At 46.3% G+C, this 26,816-nt stretch overlaps 2 protein-coding genes across 3 annotated transcripts in view; one reads left to right on the top strand and one right to left on the bottom strand.

Moving 5' to 3' along the window:
* The first annotated feature begins 14 nt into the window (after window positions 1–14).
* CAMK1G (calcium/calmodulin dependent protein kinase IG) overlaps window positions 15–26,816 on the top strand; it is a 30,234-nt gene continuing 3,432 nt past the window's right edge. The window contains exons 1-9 of one of the 2 annotated variants that reach the window (XM_003308724.6): window positions 15–110; window positions 11,310–11,430; window positions 16,299–16,427; window positions 19,523–19,597; window positions 21,846–21,984; window positions 22,632–22,755; window positions 24,170–24,245; window positions 25,289–25,401; window positions 26,160–26,238. In XM_003308724.6, coding sequence (XP_003308772.1) covers window positions 11,339–11,430; window positions 16,299–16,427; window positions 19,523–19,597; window positions 21,846–21,984; window positions 22,632–22,755; window positions 24,170–24,245; window positions 25,289–25,401; window positions 26,160–26,238 — 827 coding nt within the window. In that variant the 5' untranslated portion in view covers window positions 15–110; window positions 11,310–11,338. Of the gene's footprint in view, window positions 111–180; window positions 271–11,309; window positions 11,431–16,298; window positions 16,428–19,522; window positions 19,598–21,845; window positions 21,985–22,631; window positions 22,756–24,169; window positions 24,246–25,288; window positions 25,402–26,159; window positions 26,239–26,816 lie in introns of those variants that run through there. The other variant, XM_525051.8, reaches the window with a different exon arrangement.
* The window catches only part of LAMB3 (laminin subunit beta 3), a 53,626-nt gene continuing 48,379 nt past the window's right edge, over window positions 21,570–26,816 (bottom strand). The window contains exon 23 of the mRNA XM_054658213.2: window positions 21,570–22,001. Within this exon, the coding sequence (XP_054514188.1) occupies window positions 21,988–22,001 (14 nt within the window). The 3' untranslated portion in view covers window positions 21,570–21,987. The remainder of the gene's footprint in view (window positions 22,002–26,816) is intronic.

The raw sequence follows: 26,816 nt of genomic DNA, 5'->3' as shown, positions 1-26,816 counted from the left end.
CATTCCTCCCCTTTAATTGGGTTTATTGTTAAAGCACTGGAGCAGCTAATCCTCACAGACCTGTAGGAGCTGGAGTGGGAGCTCAAGCAGGATTCTTCCCGAGTCCCTGGGTAAGACAACCCTGCTTCTTTTCTTGGCTTTAGAGGGTCTCCTTGCTTAATGGGAAGCGTGCAGCACCTAGTGAGTGGATTTGAAGAGCCACTTTGTAAGCAACTTGGGCATTTATTTCAGCCCCAGTTCCAGCCTTCCCTGACTCTTTTGGCATCAAGGGTGAGTTATAGCTGTCTTGGAAAATAAGTCTGAATGGGGGGTCCGGGTGGAGCTATCTGTCCGTCACTCCTGGGCTGGCTTTCATGGAAGCCTTTTGCCCTTCTGGGCAGGGAAAAGGGAGAAAAATATCTTCATGTGCCCCTCCTGCAATGCCTGCATTCTAGGGACAAGGCTCTGTGCCTAGAGGGACCCCGTCCATCTGCTGGGGTGTTAGGACCTCCAGCTCTCTTGCACCCCTCCCTCCTGCTCAACCTTCATCTGTTAACCTCTCTGACCCCATCCATCAAATAAAGTATGCCCTCTCTGCCGACCTCTTTGGGTTATTGGGAGGATTAGCAGAACCAATGGCAAAAAGATTTGTAAACAGCCTGTGGCTCTGCAAGCCTAAGGAAGACGAGTCAGCCTCAGTCCCTCCTGGAGGGGTCTGTGGACAGGCTTCAGGCTCCCTATCCTCAGCCGCGTTAAGATGCAGAACGCAGCCGAGCTATCGCTGTCAGTCACAAGACAGCTTCCTTCACCTTCCCCAGGGGCGCGTCTACCTCCCTTCTGTTTTTAAACTTCCCTAGTTTACCTCTCAAGTGAAGATCTTAAAAGGAGGTCTGGATTCACCACCACCACCACCCCCATCCACACCGTGGCCCCTTCTCTCCACGTAACTTTGACGCACAAACATTAACCCTGAGGCTCCCGGAGATGGCTGCCAGGGCTCACGCTGGTCTGGCTGCAGTGCTTGTCTGGCCAGCCTCTTGCTCTGGAGTCAGATAAATTGATCATGAGGAAAGTCTCTGAGAAGGGTCAAGAGAGTCAAGCAGATTCCGCCTTAGGTAAGAAGACGATCTTTTCCAGATCATAAGCTGAAGACAGAACAAGGTCCCTGTCATTCCTGCTGACCCAAGCTTAACCAGAACCAAAGATGAGACCCACCTCTGAAACAGGCCGTAACACAGAGTGCTTAGTAATACCTGATATGGGGACCACACTTTACAGTTTATAATGTGTTTATAATTAATCATCTTTAGGACGATCCCATCAGATGGTGTGGCATGTATTATTTCCCCTTTAGTATAGATGAGACCATTGAAGCTTAGAAGTTAAAGGGTTTGCCTGGGGTTGCAAAGCTGGTGATGGTGGTGGCAACTGAACCCAGATCTATTGATAAATTCAGTGAACTTTCCATGATGCTGCAGATTGCTCTGGTGTGTGTGTGTGTGTGTGGATGCTTATTAAGAGCACTCTTCAGAAAGTACTCTTTGGGAAAGAAGCTTGAGGTTAGAGTGAGAAATGGTTTGAGCTGGAACCATGAGAGGCTTGGGGCAATAGACATGCTGTCCCCAGCCTCCATGCTGAGAAATCTGAGTGCTTTAGGGATTCAGCCCTTTCAAGATTGTCCGAGCCATGTGTTCCCAGGGTAATCAGTCAGACGTTAGGATTGCATTACAGCATCATAAGGATGAAGGTGGAGATGAGTGACATCCCAGCAACCGCCACCAGGAAAGAGGCAACAGGTTATGTGGTACAGTGACGAGAAGACTAGCGTTGGAATCCAATTCAGTTGTATCATTCACTATCTGTTTGATGTGGGGGATTTTTCTGAACATTTCTACTTATCAGTACCTCAGCTGTAAAATGAGGTTACCTTGAAAGGTGGCCGTGGGGCATTAAACAAGATAATGCATGCAAAGTGCCTAGCGCGGTGCCCCACCCAGGTCCACCTGGTGGCGTGGTCCAGGGCAGCGAATACTATAAAGCCTGGGAGCGATTCTACCTGGAAGTGAAAAAGCATCCCCCTCTAAGAGGAGAGCGCCTCCCTCGCTCCCTCTCCCCCATACACACGCACACAGGGCCAGAAATAAATTGCCACACGAGTGCGCGCGAGTGGCGGCGCCCAGCCGCAGCCTGCCAGCGCCAGCGAGTGAATGAGCTGCAGCATGAATGAGGGGAGCGGCTGAGTCTGCAAACAGGCTGCGTGCCTGGCGCTACAACTGCAGGCGCGCCGCCACGATCAATGGCGAGGGGGTTGGGGCTGAGTGGGAGCGGCTGCCAGCAAGAAAGCAAACTGAAGCAGGCAAGGGACTGCACGGACTATCCAGGATTGTCAAACCCATGTCCTTGGAGGAAAGGCTGGTAACTCAGAGCTTCCTGACACAGCCCTTCGTCCTGAGTTCAGCCTGTCCTTCCTTTCGTACTCTATCCCTGGTAGGGGAAAGATCCTTCCTCTCCCCTTCTGGAAGCCAGAGTAGAGTGCCTAGCTGGGACGGTTAATAGTAATGAGCGTCCAACCTGTACAAAAGAGGCACCTCTTGCATGGGATTGGGCTTGAAGGCGGTGTGTGACACACAGTCAGCGTTAACCTTGAAAACTCCTTAGAAAAGTGCCCCAGTGGAGACCTGCATATCACCTGTGAAAAAAACCAACAGAAGTATTATTTCCTCTCTTGTTGCAACAGTTCCCTGTTTTCTTGGTTGAGTACCAGATGAAGTAGTTGGCTTGCATTCAGGCTATGATGTACGAAAAATCATATATCTTTAAACACTTTAGAAACACAGTGAGATGAGATGCTCACACTGTGAAAGGCACGTGGGAGCTGGAACCAGCTGAAGAAATAGCAGATTCCTGTCTCCTGTCCCGTGCTCACCCTGTTTAAGTCCTTATTGGTTTCCCTTTCTCTTTCTCCAGTGCTTAGTGTTTAATTCATGTGCCTATAATTTGGACCCACTGCATGGCACTTTAGAGGTTGCAAACTGCTTTTGTGCCCATTGAAGCATTAGCCCTCCAAAGGAATGCTGAGAAATAGAGCAGGGATCATTATTCACATTCAGCAGATGAGGAAACCAAGGCCCAATATACTTAGCAGCACACTAAGAATAAGCAGCATACCCTGCTCTCTACAATGGCCCCTGTGTGTTGACCTCTCAGCTACCGCATGAAGCCCTAGAGAATGATCTTCACATCCTCTGTAAGAAGCACACAATAAACCATAAGCAACACATAAATTATGGCTTGTCACTGCAGCAGGAGAGATTTTGTTAAACTTAAATGTAGGTTTGCGCCTTAAATAAACTGCAGGCAACAATTGAAAAACCTTCTCCCTGGGTCATTTTGTGAACAGAAATTGGCATGCAGAGTTGATCTTTGAAATGCAGAATGGCAGTGGCAGAAGGGCTGGGAAATGGAGTGGGTGGTCCTTGGAGTTTCTCTCCAGCCAGAAGCTTCCTGAAGCCTTTAGGTTCCAGAGCCTCAGCTTTGGCAAGCAGATGAGCCACTTGGGTTGCAACCCGTGAACTGGAAGTGAGTTCTGACACAGGCCCAGCCATTCACCTATGACACCACAAGGAGGGTGAAACTGTGACTGATGGCAGAGGGCTGCTCGAAATTTCATCTATCCCTGCAAAATATGAAGAATTACAAAGCATTAGAGATGGCCTAGTCTACATTTTCCAAAGGATGCTCTGAGAAACCCTAGATCCCCGGCACACTAATATTAGTGTTACAGAAGGAAAGAATTTCACTATCTACGAAATTTGGGAAATGCCAGATTAAACAGCATGTGTCTTTAATGGTCCTCAGAGCCTTTAATAAGCTAATGTGGATTGTGAATCTCCAAGAAGGGGGCCAGAGGAGGTAGCAAATCCACCCTACTCACGGAGAGTCACCCAGGACTAAGATACTGAAAAGCAAACTTCAGGGAACTTTAATCTAGTCCAAACTCCTCTGTTCACCAGAGAGGAGGATGGAAACTCAGGGATGTATGGTGATCTGCCTGGGGCTGCACAGCTACTGGATATCAAACCAAGACTGGAACAAGTCTGGGTTCTTTCTGGTATTCTTTTAACCCAGTGGATGATATAAAGTCCAATATGGACCAGAGTCTAGAAAATTGTGTGACCCAGCAAGAAAACTTCCCAACTTTTGCCTTTTACCCTTTTGTAACCAAGCGCTGATAGATTTCCATGATTCGGTGTGCCCCAGCCTGGAGGCAGAGAGCACATTCTTATTAGAGATGATCCAACTGATAACCTCCCTCCCAAGGCCCATAGGCTTTTCTGAGTCATGCTCCCAAAGAATGGAAAATCCCGGAAGCAGAGACTATAAAGTAGTCTTAGGGTAGACTGATTCCTCTAAGGTCAGTAAAAGAGCCAGGCATGATCCAGAAGGCTCTGAGCCTGCTCACTATGCCCCAGAGTGATTCATGCCTCCTTGCTCAGAAGCCCCTAGTGACAGCACCAGCAAAAGGAGGGTGGCTCTTCCCATGGGTAGAACTGAGAACCATTATCTGTGAGCTTAAGATTGCAGAGGTGCTACTCAAAGATGCTCTCCTTCCATGTCCCCATCTCCTCTGGTTTGTCCATGCCCAGTTTAGGAACACTATGATTGTTCCTACACTGTACACACATTGTAATGGATTGGAGTGGATTGGATTAGAGTGGAGTGGAATGGATTGGATTGGATTGGATTGGATTGGATTGGATGGAAAGCCTTTGAATTATAACGTGATGCTCCTAAGACTCTGGATCACCTAATTAGGAGCGTAACAGTTTTAAGCTATTAGCCCAGCTGATACGTTTAATAAGCACCTCAGGGCAGGTCCCTAAATGGCTGCAACTCAAATAGAAAACTTTGGGTAGGTAGGCCACATGGAGAGTGGGGCAGACATGAGAGTGCAGAGAGAGAATCGGCCAGTGTGGGGTCATGAGGTGACCTGGCAGTTTTAGGGTATATGACCACAGTGAGGAGGCCACTGCAGACAAACCTTATCTGCCTGAGAGTTCCATCTCAGGCTAGTGGTGCTCCCTTTACTAAATGAAGCTGGAAAAGGAGGAAGGACAGGGAAGCTCCATGGAAGGGGCATCTGCCTCCTGGGCTCATGGCCCAAGCATCTCTCACCAGCTTCTCATAAGCAAGCATCACACAGCCTGCCACTGGGAGCATGGAAAGGGCTGCACTCAGAGGCAGCGTCCACCCCAAGGCTGTACTGCCTGCCCTTTAGGAAGAACTTTCCCCTCTGTAGCCTCCTCCACAGCTGCAGAGTTTTCCCCCAAGAGGCCAGGAAGTTCATCCAAAAAATACAATTGAGCACTAACCAGGAGGCAGGTACTGCACTAGCCCCAAGGGAGGCAACAAGATAGCCAAGGTCTTTGTCTGTGTGGAGTTAATTCCTATAGAGGAGATCAACCTCAAACAAGTAAACAGGGTGCTTTGAGATTGTCATACTTATTACAGAAGAAAGGACTGGCTCACCTAAGAGAGAGTGACTCTGGGTGTGGGTAGACGGACTCTAGGTAGAATGGTCAGGAAGAGCCTTGTCTAGTGTTGCAGGGAAGTTCTTCTGACCAAGAACCAGACACAGATCTCATCCCAGGCACTAGTGTCCCTGAAATTATGATGACAAGAAAGAAGCCAAGCAGATTTGGCCTTCTATGGCCATTCCACCCTCTCCTGCTGCTGTGCCATGGGCAGAGCCTCACAGCAAGGACTATAGAGAGGGAGGCCCTGCTGCGGTCCCTTCCCAGGGCTCAGGTCTTCTTGCTATAGGCTCCTCTCTAAAGCAATATAAAGAATACATCCACCCACCTTCTATACTCATCTTAAGTCTAACTCCTCCACAATGCGCTCCCCAATCAACCCACCCCCAAGCTTTTCTCTCATTCACTCATTTAGCAACCATGGGCTGGACCTTTAGTGAGTGCCAGGAACAGTAGTAGGTTCTAGGATTTCAAAGATGAGTAATACATGGTCCCAGTCCTTTAAGCAGACTGGCCTGCATTCTTAGCTCCTTATTTATATATCTGTGTTTGGTCTTCATAACCTGATTGTAAGCACTTTTAAGGCCAGACTCCTATCATAGAAATGTCTATTTATAGCCCAAAGTGTACACAGGAAGTACTCAATAAATGAATGTTGAATGAAGGAGTATTACCTCCACAACTCAAAGATAGTTCCATGAATAAGGTAATTTTCTTTGCTAGGAGCCATTTTTGCAGAGTATTCTTGAGAATCTTGCTGTGCTGAGGTGCCAGGCGCCTGAACCAGCCATGAAGCCGACATCCTCCAAGTCTCCTGAGCTATCGATGTGAAAAATCAGCCCTAAATCTCAGAGAAATCTGTGGCGGCTGCTCCTGAGCTTTGAAACCCAATGGAAATTGTTGCCAGAAATAGAGTGAGAGGCGGGGAGTACTTTGGAAACAAATAAGAGCAATATTGGAGCTTCAAGCTCCTTAGAATTTGTTTTCTTTTCCTCTGAAAAGGCCTAGATTACAGAAGTCAAGAGAGGAGGGGGAGGACTTTAGCAGAAAGAAGCAGGATGCAGCCATGGAAGGAACATGGGCACCCCTTTCAAAGCCCACTGTTCAGACCTCCACCACACAGGGCATGGGAGTCTTGAGGCGATCACTCTGGTTACAGAGGGGTGGGAAGGGAAAGCCAAAGCTATGGGGGTTTCAGATCTGGGCCTTTGAGTTTTCCACATTGCACTGAAGATGGAACTAAATGGTTAGGATTCAGTGTATGGGAGGAGGAGTGGGCGGGAAAGATGTTTTCTCATAGCCTAGCTTCGGCTAAGAATACTATGTTCTTAAAGCTATTTAAGAGAGAAGGGAAAGAAGGAACAGTGAGTACAGATCTGCTAATGAGGTGGTGCAGCCTCCTGGAGAACAGGCCGTCATTCCATGGAAGCTCCGGAAGGGGGAGTGATGGACGCCTGGCTCTTGGTCCCAGAGCTGGAATGCGGCTCTTCATTGGCTGGAAAAGCAGCATCCACAGCCCTGTTGTTCTGTGGAGAGGGGAGAGAGCAAGGGTGGGGGAGGCACATAGGCGGCTGATTTTGCTTTGTTAAATGTTCAAACCTTCGCCCTCATCCCCTACATTCAAGACTTACCAGCAGCAGTGTATCCGCACAGCAAGAAGTATTTTTGATGCCCCCTGGAGACTGGGTCAGCTAAATGAGACTTTAAACCTGATAAGATTAACATGCAATAATTGACAATCTCAAATTTAAAGTACCCCATTTTTCTTTTTGCAGCCTGTAAAGCGAGTGAAAGTTCATGCATTCTAGATGCCAAGCACCCTGATAAGTGGAAGCTGCTAGATTTGGGACTCAGGATCTACAGAAGGGCATCTGGCTAAAGATATCCCCCGACTCTTATATTCCATCTTCCTCAGAGAGATCTCCACCAGTCAGGGTCCATTTGTCTCTACCTTGTGTACCGTGCCCTCGAAGTCAAGTGTCAGCCCACCACTGCCAGTGAGACCTCCTCTGGCCAGTGCCTGCATCCTGAACTGCTGTGGTCCCTCTGGGCTGCCACCCTGCCAAGAGGAGCAGATCAGCAAATGGGCCAGAAGACCCAAACACAAGCTACCAGATGTATATTCAACTAGGTCAATCATGAAGGAGTTTCTCACATGCATTTTTTAATAATAAATAGCCACCAATTATTATATAGCCAGGTTGCAAGTTGACACATTATTAAAATGTACACCAAAAAAATGCAGCTTCCTATTTCTTATAAATCTTTCTCATGAACTCCCATCCCATCAGGCAGCAAAAAGGGAAATGGGGAACTTTAAGTTTGAATTTGTCCGTTGTAGCGTATAAATCTCCCTTTGGGTTTGAAGAGTCTCGTTTAGCTGACCTTATGCCTTTCAGGAAAACATAGCCTTGAGATGGCCTTTCCTCTTCCTGCTCTACTTCAAAGTGGCATTTTATGTTGTAAGGTATTTACTAAACCTTGTTGTCATATGGGAGAAGGGGGCCTCAGACTTCTTAGACTTATCAGGGACCCTGGATTCCACAGTCCTCTGGATCTCATCAGAAGCTAACTAGTGACCTCTGAAGTATGACTGGTCCCACTGGTTCACAGGGATCATACTGACATACTCTACTAAAGGCCCTGATCCCAGCTGTTTGCTTACCTGAAAAGCCCTGGTCATCACCGTCTCTTCTCACCAACCCCAGCCAGCCGGCCGTGACCTGCTCTACATCCCCTCATAGGGCCATGAGCCACGATGAGCTGGTAAATGTTTAATGACAGGTCTTGGGGCAAGGGGGAGGTGGAGTCAGGCAGAAGCCCTGATTGTAGCTGTTGCCACTGTCCATGGTGTAAATATTCCTATTAGGCTGGGATTGATGGTTTATACCTGTAATCCCAGCACATTGGGAGGCGAAGATGGGAGGGTCACTTGAGCCCAGGAGTTCGAGACCAGCCTGGGCAACAGAGTAAGACCCTGTCTTTGGAAAAAAAATTAATATTTGGCAGGCGTGTTGATGCATGCCTGTAGACCCAACTACTAGGGTGGCTGAGGTGGGATTACTTCAAGCCCAGGAGGTTGAGGCTGCAGTAAGGAATGATCACACCACTGCACTCTAGCCTGGGTAATAGAGCAAGACTCTGTTTTAAAAAAAAAAAAAAAACTCCAGTACTCCTACTGTGGTCACTTTCTAGCTGCCAACATTAACACCAGAGGGGTGCACAGCTGACTCTCATGAGCTGACATGAGCCGGCCCTGGGGAGGTTTTGGAGTCTCTGCCCAGCATGAGGCACTATCTCAACTCACCTCCTCCCTCGAGGCCTCCCCATGATTCCTCACTGCCCTGTTAGATGTGGTTGCAGGCAGCGCTCCTCCTAGGCTTAAAGCCTCCCACCAGCAGGGTCCTGGTAAGCCACCCCATCCATGTCACCTGTCTCCCAATTCCTGACCAGATGCTCTACTCCAAGAGAGCGAAAGCAAAGATCTGTGCTTTGGAAAACTACACCATCTGTCTCCCCATCCCCTTTCCAGGATCTACTTGGACCAAAAGTATCCATCTTTCCACCTCCTCTTCCCCTCTGCCAAGAGCCTCGCTTGTATCATATTCTTCTTATTCCCAGGGGTCTAAGTCTCATAGTTGTGTTTTAATGGCAGAAGAGGTTTCCCTCTATTCCATGAAACCTATTTTACCACGAGTCCTCCAGATGTGGATTATCAGGAATGAAATACATCAATAAATGTCTCCAGAATATTATCTCTGTTACAACTGTTTAAGATTGTAGCAGAACAGAAAAAAAATAAAAATAAAAAAGAAACAACTGTTTATCATGTGTATCAATGTCTGTATGTGCACCATTTCATTTAACCTTTACCATATCTTAAAGGGTTTTGTCCCCACTTTACAGATAAGGAAATAGATTCAAAGAGGTTAGTAACTTGCCTTAGGCAAGGCCATTTAACTGGTAACTAGCAAAGGTAGGATTTGAACTCAGGTTGGCCTCCAAAACTATGCTCTTCACTTAATGCTGAATTGTAGAGGAACAAACTTTCTTTTTGTTCAAAGGCTATTATTAATAGAAGACCCCATAGAGTCTACAAGTAGTTTTTCTCGAGTGGGGAAGGAAGGTTATTGCCCAAGAGGGGCAGCTATTAGGCATAGTTTCCTATTTCTCCATCAGGTTCAAGGAGTATGAGGGAGAGGGTGCTGGCAGAAATGGTGTCTCACTCATCACTCCTGGACACCTGGTACCCTGCCATCAGTTGTTGGAGGGGGTAGACAGAGTGGAATATCCAAAGGAACAGAGATTCCCTCCAACCATTTAACCCCACCCCAAAAACATGTTTCTCTCTAGTATTCATGAGCTCAGTCAGGGCACCCCCCCAACCAACCCCAGATGCTCCTGCCAGAAACATGGGAGTCCTCTCAGACTCCGTCTGCCCCACCATATGACACATCGCCTAATACTGTAGATAACTGGACTCCCAGAATACATCCCAGGTTCATCATTCTCTCCTTCACTCCCATCTGGCCCGAGCCACCATCATCTCTCTCCTAGACTTCTGTCCCCTACCCATTTTCCATGCTGCAACTCTTGCCCCCTCCACTCCCTTCACAGATCAGCCAGAGTGAACTCTTTAAAACATCAATGGTGTAATAACTCCCCTGCTAAAAATCCTTCATGTCTTCCCATCTCACCCAGAAGAAAATCCAATGTCTTAAACAGAGTCTACAAAACCCTTTATTGTCCACCCCTGCCTGCCTCTTCCTACCCACTCACCACCCCCCACCATACGGAGCTCACTCTGCACCAGCCACACTGCCCCTTCAGGCTCTGGAGTACACTATGCTATTTCCTCCCTTCCAGCTTTGGTGTTTTATTTCCTTTGCACAGAAGCTCCTTCACATGCTCTTTGCTTGGTTGGCTCCTTCCCAAACTTTGGGTCTCAGCTTAAATATGACCTGCTCAAGAGGCCTTCCCTGGCCTTTATCTAAAGAAGACCCTCCCTGTTTATCTCTATGACAAACCTAGGTTTTTGTCTTTCATAATTTTCCCCACACTTTGTAACTGTACACGTATGACTTTACTTGCCCATTGCCCGTCTCCTTCAGGCTGGCAGCCCCATGAAGGCAGGGCCAGCATCTGTGTTGTTATCAGTACCCATCGGCACCTTGCACACGGTAGATGCTAAATACATATTGGTTAACTGTTGAATAAATATGGTAACTCCAGAACTCTGATATAAATTTAGGAAATGATTCAATTTAGATTTTCGTGAATAACTATTTGCCCAGCACTGTGCTAAATGTTGTAGGAGTTACAAAAACAGCACAATACTCATTCATTTAACCCATAACAGGTGGGAGAGAGGTACTAGTGAGAAAAATTGAGGGAGGTGGCAGAGTTGTGACATTAGAGAGGAAGCCTGGCTGACTCTGTAGTCTGAGTAAACATTGTGACTATCATTTGGAAAACACAGGACATGCCTGAGCTCAGCTCAGATCCCCTCAAGGTGGATATTCCCAGGTTATCTACACACGTACTTACTATTGCCCTGATGTGAGCATGCAGCAAGCATAGTGCACATGTAGTAGGCATTCCATGAATTTGTCCTTGTAATTTTTGAAAGCAAGTGTGGAGATAGTTTCACTTTTGCCAGTTATCCAGGTTTGCTCCTAATCCTTCCTTCTGATAATTACAGAAAGATGTCAGTATTGCAGCCTGTTTTTAATCTTGTTTGAGAAAGCAGCTGACCAGACCTTTTTTCTCCTCCTTCTCCCACTCCCTGCAATAAAGCATCCTCAGAAGCTTCAACTCTGGAGGCAATGGGTCGAAAGGAAGAAGATGACTGCAGTTCCTGGAAGAAACAGACCACCAACATCCGGAAAACCTTCATTTTTATGGAAGTGCTGGGATCGTAAGTCCTGGGGCTGTGAGGTCGGGTGGGCTGGGCTGCCTGCAGTGGGAGGTTAGAAGAGTTGTTCTCTGCTGGCAGCAATTGATGAACTGGACTGAGGCTGCTGTGACTTCATTTCGATTTATTTAAGGGACTTAGGGAGAGTTTTGTGGCCTGGAGGATGGTGGGTGGAGTGGGTGGCAGGTACTTTGGGTAATACCAAAGATGATTTAATACATTGGATGTAGTCCAAGCTACACGGGAGGCTGAGGCAGGAGAATTGCTTGAACCCAGGAGGCGGAGGTTGCAGTGAACCGAGATTGCGCTACTGCATTCCAGCCTGGTGACAGAGCGAGACTGTCTCAAAACAAAACAAAATTGGAGCTCTCAGGGAATACCAGTCCCTTTCCCCCAGGGTTTGCCTCCTTCTGACCCACCTGCAATGACCCTCTCCTCCTTCCAGATCTGTGCCGGTTTGTGGGTTCTTGCCTCTGTCACAGGAGAGGGGAGTTGGAGAGCACTTCTGGAGGTCCAGTGACACTAGAACTTTCCCAGTCTCCTCCCCCAGCATCTTCATTTCTCCAGCAGTGAACAACCTCTTCTTCTGCTCTAACTGGAACAGAAGGGGCTTTTGAGGCCCAGGGAGCTCGTGGGTCACACACACCTGAATCAGCCCCCTGCACCACCATCCTCCCTCCTCCATATCTAAGTGTTTCAGCTGTGCTCTAGTCCATACCTCTACCAGCCTGCAGGGTGTCTGAGCCTGCCCCTTGAAGATGATTACACGGCTGGCAGATCAGAGACAGTTTGTCTGGAACTGACTCCCCACTTAGTCCTGCCTCTCCCCTGGGAGGCTGCAGACTCTGACGCAGGCTGGCAGCAGCTCCAGGCCACTGGCCCCCAAACCCCTCAGAACCCCAGCTGGTCAGCTAATTAGTCTAGGCTAATTGGGCCTGGGCAGTGAAGAGCAGCCAGCGGGCTGTCCATCCGGGTAAGCTTTCTCTGTCGCCAATGCCACTTCACTTTGCACTGACTAGAAGGCAGTGACCTCGGGCAATGACGGCTGCCCACACTCATGCCGTAGACAGAGAAGACACTTCTGGGCCCTCCTGGCACAGGCAGGTTGTCAGGCTGTGCAAGTGCAGGAGGATCCCAGCGGGGTGCTGGTCATGAGAGCATTGGCCTTCCATCAAAGGCCTTTACCAAGATGGGAGTGACCAGAGAGGGGGTTTTGGCAGGAGAAAGAGACAAGCCTCATGAGTAAGTCAGAAATGATTTGCTAAGTGTCCCAAAAATCCAGAGGAGAGGAGAGAAGGGAGCCCAGGTTGACAAGAATTTACCGTCTGCTAGACTTGTGCTGTAGGACTCAAAAGACAGACACACCTTCCCTCTTAGAGCTCAGTGAAGTCTACCACACAGCAGCACCTAAACCTGGGAGAACGTCGGAGTCATCTGGAGAGTTTATGCCTCCAACTTTTAACTGTGAAAATGTTGAAACATAAGGAAAAGGTGAAATAATGATAAAATGAACGTCAGTATACCCACCATCTAAATTCAACGTTGTTAACATTTCACTGTAGAGTATGTATTTTACATCACACACACACCACACACACACACACACACACACGTACTGAGCACTGAACTATTTGTAAATAAGTTGCAAACATGATGACATGTCACCTCTGAATCTTCTGTTTACATCTCCTAAAATAAAGGCATTTTCACATATATCTACAATATCATTGTCACACTCAAGAAAGTGAACAACAATTCCTTTTAGCATGGGTGATTTTTGAAAAATAGATCCCTGGTCTCAGACCCACTAAACTGGAATTTTGGGAGATAGGATGCAGCAGCCAGGAATCTATATTTTAAGTGCTTCTGGTGTTCTAATGTATCTAGCTCAGCAGTGATTTGAAGGGAGCAGGAGGACAAGACAGGAGGCATGTCACAGCTGTTGCAGAAGTTAGAGCTAAGCGAAAGAGAAGACATCTCAGTGGTGCTCAGGATGAAGACCAGTATTCCCAGGCAGACCCCACAGAGTTACCACAGTGGGTTGTGGTGGAGAGTGGTCAAGTGTACAAATTATGAAAAAGGTGCTCTTTTATCTAGCCTGATGTCTGCTCAGGCAGGAAATAGAATAATTATCATATGAACATGTATGATGGCTTCAAGGTGAATGGCACCTGCTGGAGTTGTTGCACTGCACAACCTGCCCAACAATAGCAGGGGCCCTGTCTTAAGTGTCCATTTTCTGTGGTCTCTTAATATGTCATTCTTATGTGTTGTGTATGTATCTGTCTTTCACATTGAATTCCAAGCTAGACCAATACTAATCTTAGTGCCTGACACAGAGAGGTTCCATCAGTTCAATAAACATTCATTGAATGCCTGATAGCATTTTTCAAATCAAATGCTAATTGCTTACTTGTCCCTGTTCCTCACTATTCTACAGGTTTCTTAAGAATGGAAACACTCATCTTTTAATTTCCAGTGTCTAAGACTCAGTAGGTGTTCAATAAATCTTGGTTGAAGGGATGAGTAAGTGAATGGATGAATAGAGCAAGCTCGGGCGGCTTTGATTAACTCAGTTCCAAGTGCAGCTGGGAAAACAGGAAACTCAGACACAGGAAACACCAAGTAATTTCTAATGCAGATTTTAAAAGTCCTTATAGAAGCTTGACTCCTATTGGGCTTTCATTCTAGCATATCCAGATGGCAGGGTCAAGGATGGCTCAGCTGTTTCCTTACTTAGATTCTCTCTCCTCTTGTACTACTGGGTGTTCTTCATAATGGTATTCAAATAATAGTGATGATAATAATAGTATCTAACACTTACAGTCTTAATAGATGTCAGAAACACTTTTAAGCTTTTTACATATATCAAGTCATTTAATCTTCTAAACAACCTTGTGAGTCAGATACTATTGATACTCCCACATTTCAGATGAGGAAACTGGGAATATGAGAGTTAAGTGACTTTTTATCCCAAAAGCTGAGATTCTAACATGAACAATCAGGCTTCAGCATCTGTACCTGGTCTGATAGCCTGATCTCCAGAGGACCCCCTTCAAACCAAGAGGCCTGTAATTTGGAATCCTGCCCTGTATTCCCATTGGTTCCACCTGCTCTGTCTTCAGAGCCTGCCTCAGAGACTGCTAGGTTCTCTCTTTTGTCTTTGCAGATCCTACTGAATGAATGAGAGGTTGCTCAGCACCCTGGCCTCTAACTGGTACAGGGTGATCACCACCACCCAAAATTGAGAGACGAGTCTTTTTGTTCTCACTGTATCTGCACTCTGTCCCCTCTGCTACCTCCAGCTGCCACTCCAGTGTGCCATGCTGAGTCACATTGAAAGTGACATGAATTGACTCTGTAGTGGCTTCTTTTTAGTGGGCATGCCAAGTGAAGAAATCTCTCCACAGCTGCAGTGGAGTCTCTGTCTCTAGGGGTCATTCCCAAACTATAGAACCAGGAAATAACACCTGCCTAGCCCCTGAATCTGTGGTGGGATCTTTTTCTTCCAATATGGTCTTTAAATTAGAAAGCACATTAGCATGTCAGATACACCTGCCATCAACATAACTCAGCAGCGCCCACATGACAATGAAGAGTAATTAGTCCTTCCCTCATCTACCCTTTCACTTTGCCTCTAAGTTTGATTGTTTAACTTTTTAGTTGGAAATAATTTCAAACTTAGAAAAATGTTTCAAAAATAAGAACAACACCAGGCTTGGTGGCTCATACCTGTAATCCCAATGCTTTGGAAAGCCAAAGGAGAAGAGCTGCTTGAGCCCAGGAGTTCAAGACCAGTTTGGGCAACTGGGTTAGTCTATTTTTATACTGCTATGAAGAACAGCTCAAGACAGGGCAATTTATAAAGGAAAGAGGTTTAATTAACTCACAGTTCAGCATGGCTGAGGTGGCCTCAGGAAACTGACAATCATGGCGGAAGGTGAAGGGGAAGTAAGGCACCTTCTTCACAAGGCAGCAGGAAGAAGTGCCAAGCAAAGGGGGAAGAGCCCCTTATAAAACCATCAGATCCTGTGAGAACTCACTCACTATCGTGAGAACATCATGAGGGAAACTGCTCCCATGAGCCAATCACCTCTACCTGGTCTCTCCCTTGACACATGGGGATTATGAGGATTATGGGGATTATAATTCAAGATGAGATTTGAGTGGGGACACAAAGCCTAACCAGATCAGCAACATAGTGAAGCCCCATCTCTAAAAAAATAATAAAATAAAATAAGAATAAGAATGGTAGAAAGAATTTCCAAATGCCCCCTGCCCAGATTCACCTCTTGTTCACAATTTCCCCCATCTGCCTTCTCATTGCTATGTTCTCTGTAGATTTGTAGAGATAGATGTAGAAAGATGATTCTTTCCTAATCTCCCAAGCGTTAGTTGTTGACAGACATCATGAACCTTTACCTATCAAGGACATTTGTGTATATTTCTAGGGATGGGGTATTCCCTTACGTGACCATAGGACAGTTCTCAACTTCAGTCAATTGAACATTGACACATTAAGTGTACCTAGTCTGTCTTCCCTACTCCAGTTTTATCAATTGACCCTATTATGTGTTTTATAGCATTTTTCCCCTCCAGTACAGGTTCCAGTCTAGGGTCTGGTATTGCACTTGGGTGTTATCTCTCCCTAGCTTTTTTATGACATTGGCATTTTGGAAGAATACAGGTTCCCCCCTGCCCTTTTTTAAATTTTGTGCTTTCCTGATGTTTCTTCCAGATTTAAATTCAGGATATGCCTTTGTGGTCAGAGGACTATATAGACTCTGTTATGTCCTTTCTGAGGTCTTACATCTGGAAGTGTAAGATGTCTGCCCCCTACTAAGTTTTATCTTTTGGTGTCTTCTCCTCAGAGGAGCTTTCTCAGAAGTTTTCCTGGTGAAGCAAAGACTGACTGGGAAGCTCTTTGCTCTGAAGTGCATCAAGAAGTCACCTGCCTTCCGGGACAGCAGCCTGGAGAATGAGATTGCTGTGTTGAAAAAGTGAGTGGGTCTTAGTGTTGATTGGATCACTATGGGATCACAACATTTTCTTCACAAATTACCTTCAAAAAGGACTAGGACTGGATTTCTGCACCCAAAGGCATTGCTCACTTTGATTGAGTTGATGGGTCAGTTCAGTCAATTAGCTAAGTTTAGTCAGACAGCTGTCCTAGCTGATTTTTTTTTTTTTTTTTTTGGCAACAAATTGATGAGCAAATCCACTGGTGGCAGAACTGGTTTGTGCACACAGGCTGGAGAGTAATTAGCTCAAAGGAACAAAAATCAATTGAGGGCCAACATCAGGAACAATTAATAATTAAGGAGGCAGCATAAGATTTGGAAATTAGCTTCAATTTATAACAAAGCAAATGGAGGTTCAGCACCCCAACCATCTTGATGAAGGCAACACTACAAATCATCAAATGTTTACAGCAAGACTCTTACCACGGACCCTTATGGTGTACCAAAAGTGTATTAGGCACATGAACACAGGATCAGGACCACAAGGATGAGGCAGACAAAATTCCTTACCCTCAGGAGCCTATGCTGGATACAGAGGTGCCCATAAGAAAATCCAACAAAATCGGATGTGAGTCACACTAGCAGAAGGCAGAGTTTGGAGGAGATAAAGATTCATTTTGCCTATGCGTGTGTTTTTCTGAGTATGAGTTATTGGACCACTTTCAAAGAAGATGGACCTTGATAGATGAATCAAACTTTGTGGGGGCAAGAAAGGCAATGCAGAAAGGGAAATCAGGCCAAGACTAGCATAAACTTTAATGTAGAACCATGAAAGTGCAAGGGCTTTTAGGGAAGAGTGAGTATTGGAAATCCCTGAATTTAGAGTATATAGTATTAAAAGACAAGTGATGAAACTAAAATCATGAAATGAGACCTGATTACAAAGGATCTTAGATGCCATGATAAGGAATGTTGGCTTTATTCTGTGGGCAAAAAGAAGTCATCAAAGGATTTTAAGTGAGGAGTCATTGTCTGATTAACATGTTGGAGCTATCCCTCTCAAGCACAGTGGAGGATGGATTGGAGGGTGCCAGCCTAGAGGACAGGAGGCTAATTATAAGACTTTCACAATAATTTAGGCATGGGTTGAGAATACAAGCAAAGGTAGTGGCAGAATCATATGTGCCTAAAAGGACTAGATACTAGAGATGTTTCAAAGAGAGAAGTGATTGGGTGTGGGGTTGACTAGTAAAAGTATACAGGACAAAAGCATAAAAAGAGACCCTGAGATTGAGCAATCAAGTGGACAACAATATAATTGCTTGGAATGGAGAACAAAGAGGATATGTAGGCTTGGATGAAATAGAAAGAAATTGGTTGCAACATACTGAATATGAGTATCCACCTATCTCAACATGAAGGCATTTCATAACATCCTGGAGACACAGGTCTAGGATCCAGGGAGATTAGGGCAAAGAAAGACTCTCAACTAATTGAGAGCAAGGACCATGTCATTTTTCTTATTAGTGCCTTGTATCAACAGTATTTGTGCTCAATAAATGTTTGTTCATTGAGTGAATAATTGATAAATTAATGTTAGCATTGCCAGCTTCTGAGTATAGTTGAATTCATCAAGAGACAACTGACACAGGTCTATATTTTCTAAAATATCTTAAAGAAGATAGCTACTATTGATTACGTGTTTACTATTACCCAGACACTGTATTAAGCATTATGCATTATCTCCTTTTATCCTGATACAATTCTATAAGAGACACATACTTTTCAGACAAGGAAAGTAAAGATTTGAAAACTGGAATAAGCCAGCTGAAGTTACCTAATTGCCTGAGCTAGATCTGAACCCAGGCCTCACTGACTCTGAGCCTAAGTCCTTAACCCCTGTGCTGCACAGCCAGGAGTAAACTTCCTAGAGAATTTCCTCCTTTACAGGCAGGCACAGCATTGCTGCCTGGCAAGCCGAGCCCCTCTGCTAATATGATTATTCTGCTTGACTCAGTCTCTGAGTAACCCCAAACAAGGGTAATATAGGGCTGGACTTCTCCACCATGATGCTGTTGACATTTTGAACCAGATAATTATTTGTGGTGCTGGGGGCTGTACTGTGCAGTGTTGGATGTTTAGCAGCATTTCCGCCTCTACCCACTAGATGCCAGCAGCACCTTCCCCTGCCCTAGTCGTGACAATCAAACATGTCTCAAGATATTGCCAAATGTTCCCTGAGAGGCAAAATAGTCCCTGGTTGAGAATCACCATCTAAGTCATCCCACAGAACTAACCCTAAAAATAAGCATCTACCTTGCTTCTCGCAATATCCTGGAACACTAATTTTTCAACACTTCCTCCGTGGTTATCCACGAGGAGGCTCAGCTCACCTGAATCCCTCCCATTGTATACAGGTTGAGCATTCCTAATCTAAAATCCAAAATGCTCCAAAATCAGAAACATTTTTAGCATTGACAGGATGCCGCAAATAGAAAATTCCACAGCTGACCTCATGAGACAGGTCACAGTCAAAATGCATTCAAAGCTTTATTTCATGCACAAAATTATTTTTTAAATATTATGTAAAATCACCTACCAGCTATGTGTATAAGGTACACATGAGACATAAATGAACTTCATGTTTAGACTTGGGTCCCATCTCCAAGGTATATCATTATGTATATGCAAATATTCCAAAAACTCTTCCAGTCTCAAACATTTTAGATATGGGATACTCAGCCTGTACTTTTTAAATGCAATATTTCTAACATCTGAATACCCACTTTGTAGAATAACCTAGTGTTGGGTACTCCCTTAGCCTTCCTCCATTCTTCTAACTGTCTCTTTTAGTAAAGTTTAAAGAGATTCCTGGCATAACAAGGAAGTGTTTGTTTCCTGAAGGAAGGATGATCAATTATTCATTCAGTAAACACGGACCGAGCACCTCCACAGGAATCTTTTCTCTGGGATTAATTTGTGACAGTCTACTTATTATGAAGGCTTCACAGAGACCTAGTCTTCCTAAACATTGCCATCAAAAGCCTCCAACAGAAACTTTTGGGCTAGGTCTGCATTATTTGTCTGTACAACCTGAACCACACACCTTTCATCATGCATTTTATTTTTCCCAGGATCAAGCATGAAAACATTGTGACCCTGGAGGACATCTATGAGAGCACCACCCACTACTACCTGGTCATGCAGCTGTAAGTAAAAGGTGACTTGCTTCCTTCACAGAGGCCTGGTGGGGCCTGGGAGGCCTACAGGAGGTTGGTCGCTGGTGAGGGATGGACAGCAATTCAAAGACAAAAATTAAGACTTCATTCAGGAGGCTCAGAAATGCCAAGGGTCCTTTTAGACTGAGTGTGCCTCTGGTCATGGGCAGGTTCTATGTGGGCCACACGGTAAACCTGGGCTGATTACTAAGCTCCTTTGCACCAGGACAACCCTATCAGTGGTTAGAATATTTCCTACCAGTCAGCAAATAGCTGTGACCCCAACCCATCCATGTCCTTCTGCTGACCCACCCCTCCTCGCCCCTTGCAACCAAACGACCGAAGGGGTAATGCCAGACTAACAAGGAGTCACCAGAACCCTCTTCTGGCACTGTGGCTTCAGTCCTTTTGGACCAATACATGTTAATCAAATTGGATAGTAAATGTTTTAACATCACTCCAGCATAAAATTACTGTAGGAGCAGAAGCCACAGGTAGATATATTTCAATATAAAGAAAGATTTTCCCAAAACAGAGTCACCCAAAGTTAAAGACAGGCTGTGATTGTATGTGTCCATCTGTAGGACAGAAGTGGTGCTTCATTAGCAAGGTCTCTGCGTCATTGCTGCATCCAAACAACAGCTCTGCCTGACAGCAACTGCTGTAGAGGTTGGTCTGTGTTCATAAGGGCTCAGCATTGGGCTCAAAGACACTTCTGTTTATAAAGTACACACACACACACAAATACACACACTTGCACATGCACAGACATACACGCACTCACACACCACTCTGCAATCTCAGCGTGGCTGGACACAACGTGGTTTTTGGCTGATGGGCTGATTACTAAGAAATTTTAACGAGATAACTCAGGCCTAAGCACCTGATTAACTGGGGACTTATCTGAGGACCTCTAAAGAGAGGTAGCAGGCAGTCAAGGGAGTGAGGTGGAAAGGGCCCCTAGTGGCACTAACAAGTGATCAGGGACCATCAGGCACTACAATGAGGCCAAGCCAACAGGATTAGCACACAGTAATTCAGAAGGCAGGGAGGCAAGGAGATGGGAAGAGTTGGATGTCCCTGAGGAGACACTAAGCCTCCTCAGAGCATAGCTCCAGGACTCAGGCCCCTCAGGGTTAAGAATTCACAGCTCTGTACAAACAGTGTATTTCCTACAGGCCTTCAGCTATTATAGGAGAGCCCAAAGCCTAAAGACCAAAAGCCAAAGAGCAGGATGAGGTAAATTTTGATTGGAGAAATTATTTTCCCTCATCACTAGTTGGGCATGGATGGCCACATCTAATGTAATGGGACAGTGGTAAGGGGGACTAGGAGGGTGAGAGGACTGGAACCCCTGGCTTATGGTTGAAATCGTCTGGGAATGCTTATCTCAGAGAAGACAAGCCCTCCGGAGAGCATTTCACTATCTTTGTATACTTGAAAGGTGCACGGGAAAGGCTGTTATTCTTGTTCTGTGCAGTCCCGATGGGTGGAATTGGTAGCACTGGTAGAAATGACAGGGCATCAGGTTTCAACATAATGTGCAGAAACATTAGGAATATGCCAAAAAACACTCTGTCTTAGGAGGAAGAGTGTTCTCTGACACTTATGTGTTCTAGTACTCACTAGAAAACTTCTAGGCAAAAATACAGTAGATGGTATTCACGAGATAGAAGTCGGACTTGATCTTTAAGCTCCCCTGGGTCCTAAGATACTCTACCATTTGAGTCTCAAAGCACCCCTAAAGCCCTACCTGTAATTCCAGCTTTATGAAGCCCAATTTCCCAAAATGAGAAAAGAAATCTTGATATAAGTATGGTTAGTCTCACTTGCATGCCTTCTCTTTCCTACTTTGCTTAATTTCTGTGTTACCTCTCTCTTTCATCATGGCTTCCTGTGTCATAGGCCAGGAAGGAAGGTGGCTAAGAAGTGTGTCCACACTAAGGGATTATTGGCTTCTTGTGCAACCCCAACCGGAAGCATTTACATTTTAAAGGAAATTTTCAGAGGGACAGGTCAATGCTTGGCCCAAAGAGATGACTGCCTAGTGATATCACTCCAGGTACCCAGAGTGGGTGTTCTGAGACTGGAGTAGTCCTGCTGGCAGCCCTTCAATCACAGTTCATGGGCGCCTGCCTGTTCCACTGTAGCTGTGTCCCCCAAGGTTTCAAAGCAAACACCTTCTCATTACTTTGAGTGAAATGAGAACTGAATTCCTGTCTTGATCCTATGCCCACAGTGTTTCCGGTGGGGAGCTCTTTGACCGGATCCTGGAGCGGGGTGTCTACACAGAGAAGGATGCCAGTCTGGTGATCCAGCAGGTCTTGTCGGCAGTGAAATATCTCCATGAGAATGGCATCGTCCACAGAGACTTAAAGGTGTCAAGGCGGGAGTCCTGGGTGGGAAACAGATAATGACCCTTAAGGAAGCTGCATGGGTCATGGGACATCTAAGCTCCATAAAGTAAGAGGGTTGGACTAGTGACTCCCAAGGCCCCTTCTGCCCTTAGATTCCTTAAACAGACCTTGGATGAGTGAAAAATGGTTACTAATTTGCACCTCAATCTTTTCCTGCAACTTTCACTATGCCTTACCCTATTTCAATACCAAAATAATACACACATTTCTTACATCCAGCCACAGTCAAAACCCAATGCAACAAAATATTTACTGAGGGCCTACATTGTACTAGGTCTTGCACTGGACTCTGGAGAGATCAGACACCATTAACCAAAGATTGGTTCCCTCAAAACACGAACAGGGGTAGTTGGAAGTGAGGGAAGGAAAGGGTGAGTATATTAATGTTTACAAGACTGAGCAAAGTCAGAGCCATAAGCAAGATGCAGAGTACTGGGGTGCAGGTGTGAGGGTGCAGGTAGGAGGAAGAAGGGAAGAATGGGGGAGGATGAGCTGGCCTTGAAGTCAGGAGCCCAGGGCTCATCTTCCTGTGAAATTTTGTATCAAGGGGAAGGAAAATACTTGCTTCAGGTGGTTATATCCTACACTACATATTTTTTCTCCTACAGCCCGAAAACCTGCTGTACCTTACCCCTGAAGAGAACTCTAAGATCATGATCACTGACTTTGGTCTGTCCAAGATGGAACAGAATGGCATCATGTCCACTGCCTGTGGGACCCCAGGCTACGTGGGTAAGTCTGGGGGCAGGAGGAAGGTTGACCAGTTGGCTACATTCAACCGCATGCCTATCATTCATAGAAAGGGGTGATTCTGAGAACATAGGGTTCAACTTCAGGGGCTATCCTGGTAGGACATCCACTTATAAAGTTTAGGGCCAGCCAATTCATCCATCTCAGGATCTATCTCTACTGCTCCCAAATTCTACATTTTTAAAGACCGCCTACCCCTGAGCCCTCCAGAGTCCCTGCCTATGCTTTGGCTCTCATTTCTGCGGATAGACTTCCAGCCTTTGTCTTTCCAGCTGGACCAGGGGCAGACAAGATCACAAACCCAGAGATCAGCAGAGAGCTGAGGGGTTGAGCACCAACCCTACTCCTTTCTCCCACTCTGAAGGAGACATTAGCCCCTAGTTCTTGGGAGCCTGGAAGCACAGGATATTGAATTTGGGCCTGAGGAACCCAGAAATGGGCTCCTAAATGTCCACCCAAGGAAGCACTCTGGGAAATTGGCAAAGGTGGAGCTTCCTGCTTGAACATCCCTGTAGGTTTCCAGGGCCCCCAAAAAGAGTGAGAGCAGGCAGGGCACCTGGAAGAGTATTCCTGGGATCTATAGGAGACAAAGTTGAAACTCAGAGCATCCGCTCCTGTCCCTTCCCCCTTCACCAGTCATCACCTGTTTGCAGTTGGGTAATGGGAAGCAGAGCTCTGACTCAAGAGAGGGAATCTACCCTCCCAGAAAGGCAGGTCATTCACTCATCAGTAGGTATTGAGTCCCACCAGGTACAAAGCTCTGGTAGCTGCAAGAAATACAGAAGGCAGCTCTCTACACCCCACAGGGCTCCTAATCAGAGGAAGTCATGTCTCATGCCCTCTGAAAGCTCTCTATCTGATGGGACAGACTAAATGCCTCCCCTCAGAAGGTACCCACAGTCTGATGCGAGACATACTGCCTTTGCTCTGGGAGCTCCTAACCTAATGGGGGTGACTCAGTCTCTGCCTCCCAGAGGCTCCCAGTCTAGTGGAGGAGAGACAGTCCTACACTGAAGATCTCCCAGTCTGAAGGGAGAGAGATCACACTTGCCCTGGGAATCCCCTATCTGAGTGGGGAGACAGGCCCTGCCTTCAGAGAACACTCAGTGTAATCAGGGAGACATAGCCCTGGAGATCCCCAGTCCAACAGGGGAGTCATCGACCCTGTCATGGGGAAACTCACAAACTAATGCAGAAGTCACAGTCTCTCTTTTCAGGAAGATTTAGTCTTCCCAGAAGAGACAGAGCCCCTACCCTTAGGGAGTTTTCAGTCTCCTAGAAACCCCACCATCCCACGGTCTTCCCCAGACCTCTTCTCTAAGCCTGGCCTTCAGCTCCCACCCCAAAGCCCTCTCCTCTTGCCACCAGCCCTGACTCTGCCCTTGGTCTGCTGCAGCTCCAGAAGTGCTGGCCCAGAAACCCTACAGCAAGGCTGTGGATTGCTGGTCCATCGGCGTCATCACCTACATATTGTGAGTAGACGCTGGCCTGGGTTCAGCTGATGAGAAGTCTCGGAGCCTGCTTACCCCTTCTCGTTCCCTCCCCTGTCTCAGCTCCTCCTCCAAGCACGTGCATGTGCACAAACAGACACAGGCACACGGGCACACGGGTACACACACACGCACACACACACACATACATGTACACACAGCTTAAAAACTTCCTCTCTCTTCACCTCCACCAAGTTTTAAAACAGAGCTCAGTGTGAATCCACTGCACAGCCACCTGGCACTCCCTCCTCTTGCACCCCTGCCCCTTTTGCTGCCTATAAATGTGTTGCATCCCACTCTGTGGAATGAACAGTGAAAAAGAGAGAGGCTAAGCCAGGCTTGGAAGCCAGGTAGACCCTCTGTTCCTACATCTCAGCTTTCCCAAGGCAAAACTGTGGCATGGATAAAGCTGGTCAGGGCCTTTCCTTTTCGCTCCTCTCCACACATTCCCAAGCTCTCCCTTTCCTAACCTGCCCATCACCTCTTCCCCACCATCCCTCCTCACCTATAGCAAACTTTGCTCTTAGGAAAATAACCTGGTTTCAATTATCTCCTCCATTTATGTTGAATAAGTACTCTCATTTATTTACTCAACCAATATTCACTGCCTATCTACTCTGCATCTATCCCTGTGCTAGGTTCTAAAGAATCCAGCAGTGAACACAGCCTAAATAAATCCTTCGTCAAACTTACATTCAAGTAGACAGTCTACCATCTTTCTTAAACATATTTTATATAGCATTCATAAGTCAGGGAAAGTACAAGGAGAGGTGGCAAGGGTTTGAGGGCATAATGTACACAGGGACCTTCTAGGGATGACTGTGCCAAGGCTTGGCACTTGCATAAACACTTTATGGGACCTGTACCATTCTTGAATTTGAGGCAGATCTGTGTCCTGGTCACACCACTGTTCTGGGACCTTCAGTGCCCACCTGTGTATACAGTGGGAGCTTGGGGGAGCAGAGAGGCTGGCTCAGGGAGGACAGGTTTGTTCAGTAGTATGCCTCCTTCCTGTCCTGCTGCAGGCTCTGTGGATACCCCCCATTCTATGAAGAAACAGAGTCTAAGCTTTTCGAGAAGATCAAGGAGGGCTACTATGAGTTTGAGTCTCCATTCTGGGATGACATTTCTGAGTCAGGTAAGGCCAGTAGGCATGAAGGAGAGATAACAGGCTCAAGGTAGAGGCTGCCAAGAGAAATGAGCTTAACAAAGGATGACAGTCCTGGCTCTTCAAAGTCCCTGGGGATCTTACAGAACAGGCTGCCAAGGAAAGTGGAGAAATCTTCATCTGCTTCAAAGACCCAATAAATTATTTACATCTAAGAGCTATGCTTTTGTTTTTCTGGAGGCAGAACCACAGTATGCCTGAAAAGGAGATGGGGGGGCAGTTTAGAAGATGGGCCAGGAGGGCAGAGCCAGGTGGTGAGGGGAGAGTTCCAGACAAGAGCAGCAAAACTAAGGGGTTAGATATCAAGAAAGAGCATGCAATGTCTATGTGTGAGAGAAGATGATCATTACGTGATTGTTGGACCTGTTAAGTGGAAATCAGAGCTGGAACAATCCAGCACTCACATGCGTACCCATGTGCCAGCGCTGGCCCCTGTTTCAGTGCAAACACATGCACATGTGATGTGCAGGCACATGGGGGCCTTGTGACTAGTGATGCTTCTGCAGTGCTGTGTGGGTGAGGCGGCTTGGAGCTTCCCTTCTTTGGTGGTTTATGGTGGGTTGTTGTTAGGTGGTTTGGATTTTTTTTCCTCTTCTAAGACTCTTAAAATTGCCTCTTTGGAAGATCAGCTAAAGATGCATTCACTGCCACCCACCAGCCCAGAAGTGAATTTCCATCAGTCATGAAATCTGGTCCTTAGTCGTCGTGTCTTTGATTACTCCCCTTAGCCAAGGACTTTATTTGCCACTTGCTTGAGAAGGATCCGAATGAGCGGTACACCTGTGAGAAGGCCTTGAGTCATCCCTGGTGAGTGAGACATGAAGTGGACTCTAGACCCCAGCCCTGCAGTTCCCAAAACCATGCTGACTCATTCATATTGCATTTCCCTGGAATCTGCTTGTCCTGATCCATTTAATGATGTGACAAGCAAGGACCATGCCATTGTTCATCAGGCCCAGGTAGAGATTCAAACATTATACAGTGGAGCAGGTTCTAATGCAAGGGTAGCAGCTGGGTTGTCTGGTCAAGTGCAGGAGGCAGGTGCAGCCGAGCGCTGTCATTCAGCACTGGGACAGGGTGCAATGTTCAGTACTAGTTATTTGAGAAGTGCCAGGAATGGGCAACTCTGTCCTGTCCTTTAGAGCTTTGTTTTACTCAGGGATCAATAACTGTTCCAGGTGAAGTGATTTAAGAACAACTGCAAAGCAACCGATTGGCAAAATAGGAAAAAGAAAATCTTAAAATATTTTTTCATGTTACTTCCCAATTCAATTTACAATAGCTCCCCACTTCATACCCCAGCAAGCCTGGATTCCTTTGTCTTTCCAGTTTCCCTAATATGGCCTGACCCTTTATCTCCAGCCTCTTTTCCCAGGATTGCCAGC

Source organism: Pan troglodytes, chromosome 1, assembly GCF_028858775.2.
Source record: "Pan troglodytes isolate AG18354 chromosome 1, NHGRI_mPanTro3-v2.0_pri, whole genome shotgun sequence".
Taxonomy (NCBI): domain Eukaryota; kingdom Metazoa; phylum Chordata; class Mammalia; order Primates; family Hominidae; genus Pan; species Pan troglodytes.
This window is presented reverse-complemented; position numbering and strand designations above follow the sequence as displayed.